The sequence below is a fragment of the Labrus bergylta genome, chromosome 2 (assembly GCF_963930695.1).
Source record: "Labrus bergylta chromosome 2, fLabBer1.1, whole genome shotgun sequence".
In the NCBI taxonomy this organism is placed as follows: Eukaryota; Metazoa; Chordata; class Actinopteri; order Labriformes; family Labridae; genus Labrus; species Labrus bergylta.
The window spans coordinates 15,030,692-15,048,656 of NC_089196.1; the positions used below are offsets into that span (position 1 = coordinate 15,030,692).

The 17,965-nt window shown below is 39.5% G+C and overlaps 1 protein-coding gene across 2 annotated transcripts in view; it reads left to right on the plus strand.

Annotated features, from left to right (window-relative positions):
* Positions 1–17,193, plus strand: part of ssbp2a (single stranded DNA binding protein 2a) — a 51,782-nt gene extending 34,589 nt beyond the window's left edge. The window contains exons 5-17 of one of the 2 annotated variants that reach the window (XM_065965596.1): positions 8,214–8,303; positions 11,434–11,493; positions 11,610–11,676; positions 12,264–12,334; positions 12,417–12,484; positions 12,832–12,880; positions 12,974–13,009; positions 13,121–13,175; positions 13,261–13,331; positions 13,479–13,557; positions 13,696–13,724; positions 13,850–13,948; positions 14,573–17,193. In XM_065965596.1, coding sequence (XP_065821668.1) covers positions 8,214–8,303; positions 11,434–11,493; positions 11,610–11,676; positions 12,264–12,334; positions 12,417–12,484; positions 12,832–12,880; positions 12,974–13,009; positions 13,121–13,175; positions 13,261–13,331; positions 13,479–13,557; positions 13,696–13,724; positions 13,850–13,948; positions 14,573–14,578 — 780 coding nt within the window. In that variant the 3' untranslated portion in view covers positions 14,579–17,193. The remainder of the gene's footprint in view (positions 1–8,213; positions 8,304–11,433; positions 11,494–11,609; positions 11,677–12,263; positions 12,335–12,416; positions 12,485–12,831; positions 12,881–12,973; positions 13,010–13,120; positions 13,176–13,260; positions 13,332–13,478; positions 13,558–13,695; positions 13,725–13,849; positions 13,949–14,572) is intronic. The other variant, XM_020650925.2, reaches the window with a different exon arrangement.
* Positions 17,194–17,965: the final 772 nt, after the last annotated feature.

Here is a 17,965-nt window from a genome sequence, read left to right on the forward strand (position 1 = left end):
GGACATGCTGCCTGGATTGTTAATGTGATGTTGACATATGTAGTGGACAGGGGTAAAGACAAGGACATGCCGGAGTGGAGAGGAGAGGTTAACTCAGGGCAAGGAAAGACAAGAAAGTGGGAACATGATCAAACATAGCCGTGTTTATTTTTTTATTTTAACTTTTTTAAATTATTATTGATTATGAAAAGTTGCGCAAATATGCTAGGGCAAAAAAAGGACAGGAGAAATTTGACATGCGTCTGTAACAGTATAAGAAAAGGGATTTGGTGTTTTTTTCTGAGCTTTCATTTATGCATCTCAGCAAGCTTCAAGAATATACTGTATCTGTTGAAATCTCACCTGAGTCTCAGTTCATTAATTTTTTTGAGGCTTTTATTCCCAAGAGACTGGGATTGGGACATTGGATTACTGCAAAGTTTACACAAGAGCAACCTCACAAATTGTAAATATGAAAGGGATTAAAGTGAATGATCCAGAGATTGAGCTGTAGACTTTGCGACAGAACTTCAGAAGCAGAGGAGGAGGACAAAGCAAGAAAGCTGACATGATCAGACCAGTACGTTATCTTTTTGACCCCAACTAACCCTTTGAGGTTTTTTTTCTTTCTTGTTTTTTTTTCATGCTGTTGTAGACACCCATGTCCTTATCTCCCGCCTCTTCTGTCTGTCCCTCTAGCATAACAACTACTGCAAGATGAGGCACAGTATGTGAAAAGTGACTTGGTGTAGGTTCTTCCTGCAGCTTGCATTGATGAGTCAGTGTACAACAATTCTACCGATTATGTTTTACATAAACTAGTCCATGTTTGCGGTTGCAAATTTTCAACACATAATTACTCAATTGTTTAACTACTTGGGTTGCCATGGCTACCTGGCCATTATTTGCATTTAATTTAAAAATCATTTATGGTTGAAACTCTGATAATTTCAGAACCTAAACTGCTTCGAACTAAACATGTTCTAGAAAGTCATTGATAAATCCAACTTTAAAAATATCTCAACATTTCATGCTTTAATGTAAAAATGTAGCAAACACTAACAATGTCAATAATGCATGCAGTGGTCGTGTCTTTAACGGCTGAGTAAGCAAAAATATTATTTTACATTTGTTAATACAAAAAGAACAAGAACAACAAAGTATGCTTAAGGAACTTAAGAAAGTCAGAGTCCTGGTGACATGGGCCTTATTCTGCTTCTACACAGCAAAGATTCTTAAAGGTCAAAAAGAGTGCCCTGGTATACTGTTTAAAGACCCCGATGGATTCAGTGGTCAACATCACAAAACCTTTGGATTTAAGCTGACTCAATATTTTGTCTTTGCATTGATCCACCAGATACAACCCACCATGATAATCTTCTCTTAATGTCAAGATGCTTCCGCTCCTCTATGTTCAGTCCATCTTCCTTATTGCCCTCAGAGTCTTTAAACCGAGTGAGATAGTGGTGCGAGGTGTGTCTTTTCAGCAACAAAGTGGCTATATCATTTTCACTTCTGTTTGTGTATCTGACAGGGAATCGCCTTGCAACCCCATCAAGCTCTGTACAGCCTCTGAGATGTTTACAGGGGTCGATAATGACATCAGTGATAAAAGAAATATGTCAAGTGCCCTCCCCCTATCCCCCATCACTGTCAACCCCTTTGCAGATGATAACACCTGACCTGTAATCATCGGGAGAGACATTGTGCTGCCACTCTTGGTAATCACCTGTAATGCTACACTCCAGAGCAGGGTAATGGTGGGAACTTTCTGTTGTTGAATGTGGGGACAATAGTTTTTGTTACTTTGAGCATCATTTTTATCTGTTCTAATAACAACACAGTATACACATCTTTTTTTTAAATAGTTCATTCGGGGACTATTTTCAGCCGAGGATGTGTACACATTTTGATACTATATAGGGTATAAATTGCTGTGTAATGCCAGGTTACAAAGTCTGTGAAATAACTCAATAATTAAAGACTTTTGTGACGTATGGTGTCTGACATATGTTCAAACTACTTTTCGTCAATCACTTTTTTCGGCACTTTTGTAAAGCACTTTAAACTGCAATTGAATTTGTCTGAGAGGTGCTATATAAATAAAGTTGGATTGATTGAATTTGATTTTGGTCAAGAAAGGGGGCTTTGAATACCAGAGGGCGATTTTAAGCCTGTCTGCCTTGAAATTGAAAAACAAGTTTGGCTCAGGATTGGAGAGCGGAGCATGTTGATCTGTCGCTGGTCGCCACGGGAGACTGTGAATAATACATGGTTAAAAAGCAGAGCACACCCATTCTCATCCCTGCACTGCTGAACACATTTCTGCTTCTCTCTATCCCCATCTCTCTTTCTTTAATTCATCCTGACTGTGGATGTTCAGTTAAAATATCCAGTTAGTTATTCTAGCTACACTTTGACAATGATTGACAGGCTACACATTCACGTGCTTTCATAAACACTTGTGCAGATGTTTTTGTTTTTTCACTCTCAAAATTTAATATGCATGCCTGAAAGTCGTTTTTTTGTGCCACTGAATCTGTGTTTGTGTGTGTATGTGTGTGTTCTGCAGAGTTGTAGCATCTCTTCTTTCCATTTCCCCCCCTCCCTTGTTCAGGAAGTGGACTAATGGCATTTGAGAGGATGGAGGGAGTGGGAAAGAGGGAGAGGGAGGAATGACAGAGTTCCTTCCTGTGTGGTTTGTCATTTTGTAGATCCTGTTTTATAGTGTGTGGCCTTGAGACTCAGTGGTATCCCCCCACCCCAAAACTCTCCATAGGAAGCATACAATATGAGAGGATATTTTATTCTTACCCTCTCCTTCTGTCATCTTTCACTGGCACTCCCAAATATGTGTTTAAACCCAATAGTACAATTTCACAATTCAACTTTTTGACTGAAAAGAAATGAGCAACTTTTAAGATAATCAGTTAACCATTTCCAGTTTGGTTCCAGCTTCCTGTGGGTTATTTACGGTTTAGTGTAATGAGCAGTTTGGCAACAATTTACAGCGTCAGCAGTTAATAGATTTAAAGAGAAAATATGACGGTGAATCTAATCTCTAGTTGCAGCTCTGTTAAATAAGAACCTAACGTCTCATTTTGGTTAAGATAAGGCATAAAAGGACACGGATAATGTTCAGAGAAACACTTCAAAGCAGGTGCAATTTCTTGATCAGTCCTTTAGGGGGGCTTAGTCCTTACAGAGACTGTGTCAATAGTACCTTTCAAGTGTTCTCATTTAACCGAGAAAAAAAAGACATATTTCCTTTCAAATTAGGTTTGTATCAAGAAGAATATTACAAAGGAACATGTGTATTACAGCACAACATGTTTTTGTTCCCTAAAGCATTTAAGTTTCCATTTGAGTTTTCTGCTCAATCAGTAAAACATAATTCATATGGCGTTGTTTGGGGAGTATTTAATCTGTGCCCATTGTGGATGAACAGCTCACCCAGTGTGTCTCAAGGTGTTTAAATGTGTGGACGACAAAGAATGAAGGATGCTTACGCAACACTGGCATCTGTTGACAACCAGAAAAACAAAGCATATCACCAGAGCTGTCCTTTGATACTACTTCCTGACGAGTGGTAGAATCATGTTGATATAAGCTGCTATATGATTTTTTTAAAAACCTGATATGTGTGAGAAGTTGTGTGTGCCTGTGAGACACCGTGAGGTGGAGAAAGCAGACAACGGTGCAGGTAGAGACAGAGAGAGAGAGAGAGAGAGAGAGAGACAGCCTTTTGAGATTCTACTCACGAACCTCTGAGTGTCTCTCGGTCTCTGAAGTATTGAATGAAAATGACTCTCCACCTTCAGAAACACACACACACACACACACACACACACACACACACACACACACACACACACACACACACACACACACACACACACACACACACACACACACAAAGCATGCATGCATTAAGCGCACACATTAATGAGGAACACAATGGGTAAACATATAAGGATGCAGGAGTTTGAAAGTTATCTCATTAAGCCCTTTAGTCGGATGGGATTAGTGTACTGTGAATGTAGTAGGGAGAGTGTCTGATTAGGTTTTAAAGAAGGAAACACTTGTGTAATTGAAACACATTTTAGTGTTTCCAGTTTTTGTTTTTTTTGCATTTTATTCAGGTAAGCACATGTTTGGATCACTTTTACATAATTCTTCATTGATATTTACATTAAATTGTTATTTTTTACCATAATAATTTAACTCTCTCTTTAGCAATTACTGCAGTCATGTCAACAAAACGATGCTTGATAAGACAACTAAAAGTGCTCCTATATCAGTAACATGCAGAGAAATTTGAGCTTTGCATTACTTTTATGCTTTAATTTGTATGTTTTTTAATAATGTGGGATATATTGGGGATGCTTTAGCTGATGTGAAACACAATTTTTGCTTTTCACACTCCCCAAAAAAAGGTCTTTTCCTTAACTAGTTTTTAAAAGCCTTTACGTTTGTCTTACAGCTACTGATGGTATTTACCCCTCTTTTTGGACATGTTGTCTCTTTGCAGGGCATTGTTTGTTAGTGTAGTTCAGTCGTTGTTCACTGTATTTGACATCTTGTTGTGTTTGTCTGGTGTACTGTATCGCTCTACCGGAGGCTGTAGGTTTGAATAATTTATACAACAAATGAGTTGGCCAGGAGATGCAGGTGTTCATCTGAGGACATGTGGGGTTGTTCTACTGCCTCAGGTTTCATCACAAACACTTCTTGGTTATAACCCCAGTAACGGCAAATCCCAGGGTCATTATATACAACAAGATACAAAGAGTAAACATTTACCAATGTGATGAAGCATGAAATCAAAAGGTTAATGGGGTTACTGTATGGATAGACTAGTTGAGAAAGTTAAAGGGAGAACTTTGATTAGATATACAGAGGAGAGTTGAGCTATTATGAAGCAAGCAGTCCGATGTATGTTTTAGGGTTAATCTGGATATTACGATGGGTCTCACTAATTGTCAGCAAATTGAATCAGTAATAAACCCATTAGGTCTATTAGAATGAACATCATCAGTGGCACTTGCCTCGGTTTAATCTCAATAAAAAAATGCACAAAGGCTAACTACACAAAAATGCAAACAGCAGAGTATATGATACAATCAGCTCAATGTCATATTGTTCCTCTCACTCAGCCTTGTCGAAAAGTGTAAACACTGATGTGTGAGAAGTGTAAATGACGGTCACATTAACAGTGTGTAACAATCTCTGTTTGTTTGATGTTCACAAAGGCTAAGTGCTGGAATGTGTTCGAGCTTGGCAGTGAATCATTGAGTCTAATTCAGAGTCATTTACAGAAGTGTAAGAGGGACGACATTAATTTGCTGGTCACTACGCTGTTGAGCTAATTGCTTTGCGTTGATGTGGTCACATTACAAGAGGTGAAGCTGTGCAATCTCAGTGTCAGCACAATTATTAACAGCCACGGGCAACTGCAAAGATTGTGAATGGATGAGGTTAAAGTCTTAGCATGTCAGTATCTTTGATTTAACTTTAATCTACAACCATCAGAGCAATTACAAGTTGTTCAAATGCAAAATCATTAAGTGTTGCTAAGATACAGATACATGGTTTTGTCAAGTAAAAAAAATCTTTATTGACCGTTAGCCGACTATACTATACTATATGAACACTCATTTTGTGATCATACAGTATACCAATCAGTCCAATTAGACAGACTTGGATGGTTCTTCATTACTTCATTAATGCTAGAGACAGTTTTCAGTCCGTTAACTGTTTGAAGTTCAAAATGTAAAAGTCACCTGAAACATATTTGGCATTTCTGGACTTAAATGCAACACACACACACACACACACACACACACACACACACACACACACACACACACACACACACACACACACACACACACATAAAGACTAACAGCCAAAATATCTTTTATTTTGTACTGATGACCAACAGATTCCAATATTTCTGCAATGAGATAGCATAAACTGATATGGTAGTCCAACCAGTTTTACACTATTGGATTTAATTCGACTCAGTCACAAACTGTTGCACTGATACTAGCTTTGATGATTTTTTTGTTTTGTTTTAGTGCTACTCAATTTCATTTATTTGTTTATATGGCAGCAACATTTTCTGTTGATTAACAAAAATACACTTAGTAGTGTCGAAAATCCAAAATCATAGTTTACATGAAGGCAAACCATAAATCAGATTGCTAGCATTATGTGTTTACTACTTGTCATGTTGAAGAATTACATACAATATAGAAACAGCAGTCACTTGGATGAGTAGTGTGACATTTTTAAGAACAATGATGATTCTTTTTCTCGCTGAGAGTGATATGAGAACATTATGACCCTCACATGTTGATAAGTAAAGAGGGAACTGGTGGGTAGGTTTTGACAGGGACATGCTTGTTGTCCTCCCTGTTTCAAAGTCAAGCTTGCAGATTGTGGGTGTCACTTCAGGAGTTCAGGTTTTGCAATAGTTTTATATCATGCTGCAGGAATTTACAACAAACTGGTAAAAAGACCTGCAGGTCCTCTTCTTGAGAGGGTTTGTATATTCTTCTCAGTGCAAATCATCAAGTTATGAGTTAATCTGTTAGTTAAAGAGACTACAGTTCTATAGACCAGTGTTGTTTTCCATAGAGGCATGGTCGTGCAGGTTTTGAGGTTGTTTGTTTTGCTGTATTTGGAAAATGCTGCTTTGTCAGCAGGTCAGGTAGATTTTTGTTCCTCCCCCAGTTCTACTTTTTCTTCACAAACAAACATAAAGTGCACTCGCACTCAATTCCACATACAGGCACGCACACTCACGCACGCTCTCACATGTACGCTCATAATCTCTACTTTGTCCTCTCCCTCTCTGCCTCTCTTTCTCTAAGTGTGAAGGCAAACTCAGCAGACCTCCAGGCTGCCAGGGAGGGAAGGCATTCTGGGTAATCCAGAGTGTGAGAAGGCTGAGGGAAAGAAAGGAAAATAGATGTACAAAGTTACAACACACACTTGATGCTGTGCATGATGTTGTACACTGAGACAAACACACACAAACAAATAAACTAATGCCAGTCTCTCACCACTGAAGCATGGAGATACAGTATCCATCTGCGTCCATCTGTACATTCGTCTGCAGGGACAGAAACAGGCTCTGTTTGCAGCTGAATAAGGACTTAAAAGGCTGCACGGCATCCTGTTCCCGGTAGCTGAACAGTAACGGCTGGGAGATATGAAGGAGAAGGAGGGTGGATGAGGGAATAGTGAGCGTGCTGGTGGAGTAGAGGAGGATGCAGTGGTGTCGTCAGTCTGCTTTTATCTCAGCTCTGATTAAACCTTGTTCCTGTCTGACCTAAAAAGTCAGCTGCCGGAAACTTCAGAGACTGTGGGTGAATTTCACTGGAGCTCTTTTGCACCCAGCCGATGCCTTCAGAGAGGGAGAGCAAGCGAGAGGGGAGATCAGAGAGAAAGAACAGAGTGGGCAGATACTGGGGAACAAAAAAAAAATCCACACAGACACAGGCGTGCTGGCTTTATGTGCTCACTGTTCACACATTATCATATATATGGATGTACACTCTCCCACACTGCGAGTCGTGCGCTCTAATGAGGATGAGGAAGAGGCCGGTGTTGGGTGGTAGCCATGGGTTGGTTAGTAGCACAATGCCACAGGATGCAGACAAAGGCTGTGCTGAAATGTGCCAGCACCGCCTGTCTGGGACAAACACAACAAAAACACGAGGCTTAAAAATAAACCTGGGCCAGCATGGAAGGGCATCTGCAGAAACAGGAAATACCCCACGCAGGGAGAGACAGCAAGTGAGACATGAGGGAAGGGAATACTGCGGCTGCAAATTTTTGTTTTGTTTATAGGAGCGCTGTAATGGATGATCAGAAGAGGTGCTGCACTGACTGTCATTTTAAATATAGCAGGATTGCAATATAAAACCCATCAAATCGTTGAATTAATACAGCAGTTTAATATTTAAACAGACTAAGCTGTCGAGTTAATGCAGTGCTGTGCAATGTACAACATTTATAATAAAAAATAGAGCAATGAATTGTGCAATAATGTTAAAACTGTGGTAAAAGACATCAGTTGTTATTTGTGTAAAGAGTCTGAATGTACTTCCTGTAGCTCTGTCACTTTCAAGCAAAGACATTTTAAGTATCAGCAGGCTTCTCTGTGTTGTGAGTCTTACTTACACTTCTTACACGAGATGTTTATGTGTGTCTACATTTTTCAGAGTGCAGCAGCAGCTCCAAGCCCCGTCCTTGGGAACCTTCCCCCAGGAGAGGGCATGCCTGTGGGACCAGTTCCTCCAGGATTCTTTCAGGTATATTGCAGGGACATAAGGGGAATAGGGGTGCTGAGGTTGCAGGAGCACCCCCTAAGATCTTGCACAATTCAAACCATCAACTTGTGAAAATGTTTAAACCTCGTGTTAACCTGTTATATACGATATGAAGATGTAGAATACCAAAATGTGTGATTGCTTTCATTTGTCCTTGCGCACACATGCAGGTGTTTCAAGGTTGAGAGATTTTAATATAATTCATTACATGATCATCGTGTCAGTCAGAGCAGCATAATTACATGTCACCCTAGATTTGGGAGTTTTAGTTGATTATTTTTCAGTGACTTCAGAACAACTTCTGAGAGTGAGAGAGAGCGCATAGGAATCAGTGATAGTGAGGCAGTATGCCATTGGGCACACAGGTGGAGGATAAAAAAGATATGCTTCTATTGATCATGTACCTCAGTTTACCAGTGACGTGTGCGAACAACACTGCAGACTACTGTCTCTGTTTACAGACTGATGCTGTCCAAACAGCTCCATCGTGTGTTGAGTGCAAATATGTCTGTTTGCATTTGTCACCCTCACTTCTCTGTTTATGTTGAACTATAAACTGGTCATTGTAACTTCTTTTGAGGTAATTTTGTTGTCAGTTGAAGTGCAAAATATTATATTATATTATATGATGTTTTGAGTTTCTGTTAATATTTTAAGTATCAATGATCCTGAACATTCAAATAATTCATAAAATGTGAATTCACACAGGATAAAGTATGATGGCATATTATTGACTGAACAAACACAGACACAGAAAGTGCAAAATCTTAGGGTTTAAAGGCCACATACATACACATAGTTGATACGTGACGTACAAACTACGTGTAAGTAGTAAAAATAACAAAAAGACAAGATATGAAATGTTGGAACTGAGAAATGTCATTGATGTAATGTTTAATGCTGGGAAAATGGTTCTAAAAAGTTTGGTCAGGGTCATGTTAACCACTCTGTTGCATCACTTCTTCTTTGAACAACACTTTGTGCGACTGAATCCTGTCCGTTTGAAAGGGAATTGTTTTCACCATTCTTGCTTCATGTAGGAATCCAGCTATTCGACCGTTCATGGTTTCCTTTCTCTTTATTTTACTTCATAATGCTCCAATGATTTTCAATAGGTGACAAGTGGACACTACAGGAAGGCCAGTTTATCACCCAGACTTTTCAAGTCTTTTGAAGTTCCTCAGTTTCAACATTTGATAAGATGTCTTAGTGCTATTTTCAATCAAACATTGGGGTTTCAATGTTTTGCAAATCAACACATTCTCCTTTTATTCATATTTTACACAGCATACCAGCTTATTAGGCATTGAGTTTATAAATTACAAGTATTTCATGATGAACATGTTCATGATGAACATCCTTTAAGAACTTATTTACCTTGACTTTTACAGTCTATATCAGCACACAGGACATGCTATGCACAATATTCTGTAGAGGGGCGCTGCACCACTGTTTGTTTCTCACTACGAGGAGAAAGAAGAAATAAATCCTTTGCGAGCAAAGAGTACCACATGCATCTCTCCCCCCCCCCCATCTTCTTCATCAGAATGCCCTGCTAGATGTTCATCGATTACCTGTCATTATCCGTCAAACTCGGATGCCTACATCTGACACACAAATCAATATTGTTCATAGGCATTTATCGGCTCAGCTTTCAAAAAACTCCTTGTCTGGACAGCCTTTGCCATCTCCCTCTGAAGAAAATGTTCTCTTTGAAGCTCTTGACACAATCTATCTGCTGCAATAACTACCAGATGCACAGTCTTCATTCAGGTTCCATAAAATGATCAGAGAGTTAGTATCACATAATGAATACAATGTTATGATTATCAGGGTCTTATTGGCAAAAAAGAAGATCACAGGCAAGATATCAATAAAGAAATCCACACCTAGCTTTCAATATAAGTAATTTATGTATTGAATCTTTTCTTTAAGAAACTCATTTGTACCCCTATCTGTTCATGCATGAATGAAAACAAGTTTTGAATTATTATAGTACTTGTATAAATTGGAAGTACTGCAGATGTTTTCCTTTGCTGAACCTTCACACGGTTGGGAGAAAAGAAGGCAGTACTTAAACAAAAAAGTGCTTGATCTAAAGAACGCTAATATTGCTCTCTAGTGGAGAGTTATTGCATTGCTTCCCCCAAAGCTGCAGACTTCATTTCTGACCACAGCAGCATTGCTACTGTCTGTGGTGAGGACAAGTAAGAAACCACTAACAGCTGCAAAAGAGCTTCTCAAACATGCTGCCAAACTGCACACACTTACATGACATCACTATTAGCAAACCTCATCTTATTATTCTCTAGTTGTTTTGAAGCAGTCCCATGTAATAAAAAAAAGTGATCTGCTTCACAGCTCTTTGTCATGAAGCTGTTGGTAATGGAAAGCAGTAGTTCTAGTTGATTTCCTGTTTTGGAGAGTACAAAAACATACTGTACCAATTTGCTCCATGAAGTTTTCCCTCTAAGCCCTTGTGGGAGACAAGGACTGCATATTCTATCCCATTAATTAATTATGTTTAACTTTCTTTGTTTAATTATTTCAGTTTTTCTGCCCTGTCTTAGTATGTTGTTGTTTTTTTCCAGCGTTTATCACCAGCAGTGTTCCAACGCTTGCTCCTCTTCCTTTTTGTTACTCTCTCTTTGGTTTTCAAAACAACAATGCATGCTATGCTTAACAGGGCATCAAGAGTGAGTGCTGTCAGGGCCCGCTTAGGGAGGTTCCTACTGTCATTGGGAAATGTGCACATTTTGAGCCACTGCTGTGGTGTAAAGTTTGTCAGCCCTCGAGGCCCCCCTACTGGCCTGGGGCCCCAAGCAGTTGTCTGCCTTGCCTGTTGACAATCAGCACCTCTGACACCCACTCACACACTGATGGCAGAGGTTACTATGTCAAGAGTCCATCAGTAATAATGAATCCATTCATACACATTCATACGCCACTATCGAAGCTACTGGAACAACCTGGGGTTAAGTGTCTTGCCCAAGGACACATCGGACATGTGGCTGCTGGTGATTAAGAGGGGACCCACTCTGACCATAGCCGTCAGTACATGTGATCGGTCATATACCCAGGGTGATTTATCTTTCTCTATGCTGTTTTTCAGCCATTTATGTCACCCCGATATCCTGGAGGACCCAGACCCCCCCTCAGATTACCCAATCAGGTAGGACCCACACTGACACCTGCAGGCAGCAGATCAAACTGTGGCTAGTGCATGTGGAATGAATCTGTGTGAGGGATTTTAATACTTATTATGGACCTTATTATTTTTCTCCTTAGGGACTTGGAGGAGTTCCAGGTAGCCAGCCTATGTTACCCAGTGGAATGGACCCCACAAGACAGCAAGGTACACATGTACAGACACACAGGGATACACAAATACATGTGTTGTACGTCAGGAGGACGCAGCTAGGATAAGTGACAACACTGGCATTATTTTAATCTTTTGAATCTCTAGTCACAAAAGTTAGGGGCTTATGTCATAGAACTGATATCTTTACTCTGGTATCAAGAGTAAGAGTCCAAAGCCATGCTATGGGTTTTTTTCTTTTAGCATTTTAAGGTATTAATGCTTTGTCTGCATGCTAACATGCTCACAGAAACCACATCCACATGCTGATTCGTCTTTGTGTTTTTGAAGGTTTTGGGCTGAAAATTAAGCTCTACAGCAATCTGCTTTTACACAGACAATACTTATTAGCCTGATAAATGTATAGTGTCTTGTTATATAAATTGCTGACATCCTTCAGACGACACTGTCCAGCTAAATACAGGGAACATGAATGTGAATCTTATTTGGATAGAGAGGTAATAAAGGTCCATATCACCGAAAATGAGTGACAGAAGAATACGATCTGAATGATACATTCAGTCTATAGACAAATAGAACTAACGGATGTGTGGCTGTTATTTGACTGTTTTTCTGTAATTCAGGACATCCAAATATGGGAGGACCGATGCAGCGGATGACTCCACCTAGAGGCATGGTACCACTCGGGCCCCAGGTAAAGGACAAGATGCACTGTGAGCATATTTTCAGGCTATTTGTTCTATTAGTAAGTAACTCATTTCAATTCTTTATTTTAGAACTATGGAGGTGGGATGAGACCACCACTGAATGCACTTGTTGGTCCTGGGATGCCTGGCATGAACATGTGAGTGCTTTTTTCTACATATTGTAACTCTAATTAAAGATTGTAAATGAAAAAAAGTCTGCCTTTATTTCTCTCACTCGAAGGGACATCATAAGATACAAACATCCCTTTTTTCTGTAGTTTTTAATTAAAACTTTACAGTTTGGTCTTGGCTCGTAGATGTAGGTCTGGAATTGGGGCTAGGAGCCAGCTCTTTTCTTTTGCCTTCTTTCTTTTCTACTTGATGTTCCCATCACCTCTCTTAGGCAACAGAAGGACTTGTTGTTGCCAAATCTGTCCAAATGAACTGGAAAAAAGGAAGCTTGCCAAAAGCAGGAAACTAAAGTGTGTGTTTGTGTGTGTTCCAGGGGACCTGGTGGGGGTAGACCGTGGCCCAATCCTCCAAACTCAAATTCTGTAAGTGCTCCGAAGAAAGACGCTTAAAAGAAACTTGAACTCTTCTTTTATTTCTTACATGATCTTACATGATTTTATTCCTCGTCTTTCCAGACCCCTTACTCTTCTGCATCTCCGGGAAGTTATGTGGTAATTATGTTTAAGTTTAAACTGGTAGATTTAAAGACGGTAGCTGGGATTCCAGGCTGTCATTCATTGGTTCATTTAGAGGTCTTATGGAAATCAAAATTGTCGTTTTAGGGACCTCCGGGAGGAGGGGGGCCACCAGGGACGCCAATAATGCCAAGTCCAGCAGGTAAGCGCTGTGTGTTTCTCTGTTCTATGGGTGTGTATTCCCTGTTATTTTGAATCATCTTATTGTCTCTCTTTTTGTTTGCCAGATTCAACCAACTCTGGTGACAACATGTACACGATGATAAACACAGTTCCTCCTGCAGGAAGCCGACCGAATGTAAGACACATTTCTAACTTTGACTGACTTAAGTGAATATGGTTGTTAAGTTTGTGTGTGGGTTCAAAAGCTCTTAAATTATCATTATTAAATTCACTGTGAAATATATTCAGGTGGGTTAATGTCTACTGTGTATGTTCTCCTCAGTTCCCCATGGGTGCAGGGGGAGACGGTCCGTTAGGTGGAATGGCTGGAATGGAGCCTCATCATATGAATGGATCATTAGGTACAAGAACAAGTTACTTTAACAGTCTGGCTGCATGACGCAAAACATTTTGAGAAAATTTGCCCAATCATTTCAGCTAAATGAGCATTTGATGATATCAATTCATGGTTTATTTTGTACTTGTGCTCTTTCTTTCAGGGTCAGGCGACATGGACAGTCTCCCCAAGGTAAAAGAAGAGATTAATCTCCTATGACACCCCAATCTGTAGGCTAATTGTACAATATTTTAGCAGCTTTAGTAGGGTTAGGATAAGGTTATCATTAAGTTGTTTTTCACATATTTTCTTAACAGAACTCTCCTGGTAACCTCAGTATGAGTAACCAGCCCGGGACCCCCAGAGAGGATGGAGAGATGGGAGGAAACTTCCTCAACCCTTTTCAGAATGAAAGTGTAAGTAAAATGTAGGATCTTTGTTGTTTGAGGGCTTGAAACTTTTTAAGTTCAGCTTAAAAATATTTTTTTAAAGCTTTTGAAGGATAAGGTTTACATTTAGGCAAAACAGAGCCAATTGGCTCATAATGAAGTCAGTTAAATCGGTTATGTTGAATGATAAAGATTTATAAACAATAAGCTCCAGCTCATGGGACTTCCTGGACAGATTTTCTGTGATTTCATCTTGTTGCCTGGCAACCTGACTTTAACAGCAAAATGCTACTACAGAAATGACATTGGGATTAAATAAACTCAACATGATGTGTTAATAAACTAGCTTTAGAAATACAGGTAGTTCATTTGTTCAATTTTGATATCCATGCAAGGTGTTTTCTAATTTTCTGGTGTTTATGTCAAGCTTAGCTAAACTAAGCTATCCGGAGCTGAATACTACAAGGCAAACACGCAAGTGGTATAAATCTTTTCTTCTGACAGTGCAGTGTTAAAGCAAGTGTTCGCATTAATGATGTTTATGCTGCTCTGACTTCACACCTTACATATTGTCATTATACACAATCACCTGACAACACATCTACTGTAAGCTAAGGAGTAAAGACTCTTCCTCTGCTCTTTCATTTCCAGCTCTGAATCAGTGCTGCGTTCTTGCTTTCATCCCCACCACCACCCTAGCATCCACCTTTAGGCTCTGACTAGGGGTTTAAGATATTATGTCATGTTGAATGTCTCTACTGGGGATCAATCAAGGATTGTCTTACCTTAACACTCCTCAAATTTCTGTATGTAAAATAATCTGCAAGGAGTGAAGAGGTCAGAGCCTAGATGCAACACAAACTATGTTCTACTTCTGCAATAAACATTTTAAATGAAAACACTGGTTGTGTGAAAGGAAAATAATCTGACATAATGGCGGCAGTATCAATTAAGTATCCTTTTAGATGACGGGGGGGGATAATCTCTCATACGCACAAATCCATACACAGAGCTTCTCGCTTCTCATCCCTGCAGTACTCACCAAACATGACGATGAGCGTTTGAAGACTTCTGAAGCGGGTTTGGTCATTCCCTCAGTAGGCTGGTTTGGATTTGTGAAAAGCAGAGGGACTGGATATGACGTCATCAAGACCAGTGACTCCTTCTCCACCACCTGACACGTCAGGACAGTTACCCCAGGCCCCTTCCTTCTGTACCCCCCCATGACCCATACGTTGTTTCTCTTTGCTTCTCCTGTCCCCCCCCTCCCCCTCCCCCTCCCCCCTCCTAAGTGATGACTTTGATACATTCATCAGTTCTTCCTCTGCAACTTTAAGACTGTACAAAGGAACCAAATTAAAACTACCCCGAGGAGAACTCTTTGTATATTTCCATACAGTGTGTATGAGACTGTGGACACACTCTTCTCACAGATGACGTCTCTGCCTTCTGCATCATATCATGGAGTTCGTACCCAAAACAAAAGGCCAGTATCCTATTTATCCTACAGTTACAATTTTAATGGACCTACAGAGATATTGATACTTTTTGATCGTTGAATAATGCAATGTGACTGGCTGTTATGTGGATCATCACTTTTCTTTTACTGACCAAAAATCGTGTCCATTACTGGAAGGTTTAGAGCAACGTAACAATCAGGTTACCACAAGGTTCATTTGAGGCTTGTCTGTGGGAACTCTTGTCATTTGAAGCCTTGTTAAACTCTTGTGTTCGTCTCATTCTAGCATTAATATTGTCCTCACCACTATCATTTGTTTCAAGGTCTAATGAGGCAAATGAAGTGCAGATCAAAATCAACTCTGTAATTTATTTTCGAAAGGCTTCAGCACATTTCAAAGTGTTTGGCTGAAGGCTTTTTTTAAGGCCTAAATCAAGACTATGTATCTGTTTTTGTATAGTAGCCACTGTTGCATGATCATTTTAAATGCTTGATTATTCTGCAACAGCAACAAAGCAAATAAGAGTCATCTGGCGTTATAAGTGACTCCATTAGAATAACATCGAGCTCAAGTTTTTAACATGACAGCAAAAAGATACTGGTCATAAAATACAAGGTAAAGCTGTAGAAGCAAAACCCTAAGTGTACTTAATTTAACAGTGGTCCATTTCGAGCTTATGAATTCAACTTTTGAAATGATGAGAGGAAGAGTGCGTGTTTTTTTTCCTTTCGTAGTACATAGTCATGCTTTAAATCGGCTCAGAGTGAGCTGTTTTCACAGTTCTGTATTCAACGCTAAACCTTTCTTACAACTGCAAGGATTCCTAATGTGAGTGTTTTTTTAAAGGGGATTTTACATTCTCTTGGCTGCACAAGCATGGGGGAAAGCTAAAGTTTAGGAGGAGGAGAAGTTTTTGTGTTTCATGGGTTTGTTTGCTTCCTAAGGTCTCATATTTAGTTTTTTTTTTAAGCCTCAAACCAAATCATATATCAGTTTTAGAGGGTAAGCTGTCAGACACAAGCTGATGCAGTCACTTCAATCATTCATTGTTTATTGTCATCCGGGTAAACTGTGATCTCAGTGGGATGGGAAAAGTCCATGACAGAAAGCTCAAATGAGCTCGTTTTCAAATCAGTGTTTTCAACTTTTTTCACTGCCCGAGATATCTTACCATCATGTACAAAAGGTCGATACTCCTGTGAACCTTCTCCTCCCCCTTCTATTACTGCAAAGTGTACAGCTCACAATGTAGCTCCTCTGTCTTGTATGTGTATTTGATAATAATATTATTTAAAGACAAACTCTGAGAGAATTATTGCAAAAGGGAGGGATGGACTGACGAATCACTGTCAGAAATGAGCCCAAGGTATAGTATTTTTTATTTTTGTGTTAGATTAAAGCCATAAGTGGGAGTACAAGAAGACACATTTGTAAATTGGATCATGTTTTCTGTTTTGTGGCAGTATACTGGACTCCATTTGTGATGTGTTCCTTTTCTCTTTTTTATTCTTGTATTATGTTTTTGTAAATACACAGAGAAGTATTTCATGGGTTTTGAATATGCTAGCATAAAGCTTCTCTCCCCTTATTCAAAGTGTTGGCTCTCTGGTTTCTCTTACTATAACCTGATAGATCTCTTTGAAAGGTAAGGCCCCTCTCTCTCTTTAGCACCCAGTGAAGTCCCCTGTAGCCTCTCAGCAGTCTTTTCTGCTGGACTGTTTCTAAGTGTGGACCGATCTGATTCCCTCACTCAGTTTTTTTTCTTTTACAACAACTGAAAACAGGAGGGAATAAAGGTGAGCAAAGATACAAGTCGTATTTTGTCATTTTTAAAAATATTATTTTTCTCTTCTGGGTGAAGGTTGGAAGTAAAGCTTGATATAGGTTGTGGTAAAGGGTGCTGGTTTAAACATAAGCCCAAAATGTCTGTGTAGGTTCTCAGTCATCCAGGTAATGGTGAATTAGGAGCTTGAACCAAAGGCAAGTGGACTTGTTCTGGTAGTCTCACTCTCTCTCTCTCTCTCTCTCCCTCTCTCTCTCTCTCTCTCTCCCTCTCTCTCTCTCTCTCTCTCGCTCTCTCTCTGTCTCTCTCTCTCTCTTTCTCTCTCTGTAAATTCAGTTGCTGTGTGCTTCATATCACAGCCTCAAACAATCTTCAGTCACATCAATTAAGAGTGAAATTCACGAAGAAAAAGACAAACAAAATGTATGATGTTAAATGTTTGGTATCTATCACCTCCGCTTTCTTAATCTATTTAATGCAGACATGTATTTATGACATCTGTATCATAAAATCTTTGCTTTACAAAACTGAAACCCAGCCTTCTAAACATGGGGCCGTAATAATAAAATTGGTGATTTGCTTTTCAGTATTGATATAAAATGTTTTGCATGCACCCTAAACACATATTTATGACTGTCCTCCTCTTCAGGCCTTTGTGTGTGTAACCTTTTTTTTTTTAAATGTGGAGAAGAGCTGAATGAACCATATTAACATCTGGAACTGTGCAGTGACACTCTCCAAATTAGCCAAATTTATATAATCACAATTTTCAGCTAGAAACAAATATACCTTTTTGTCAGT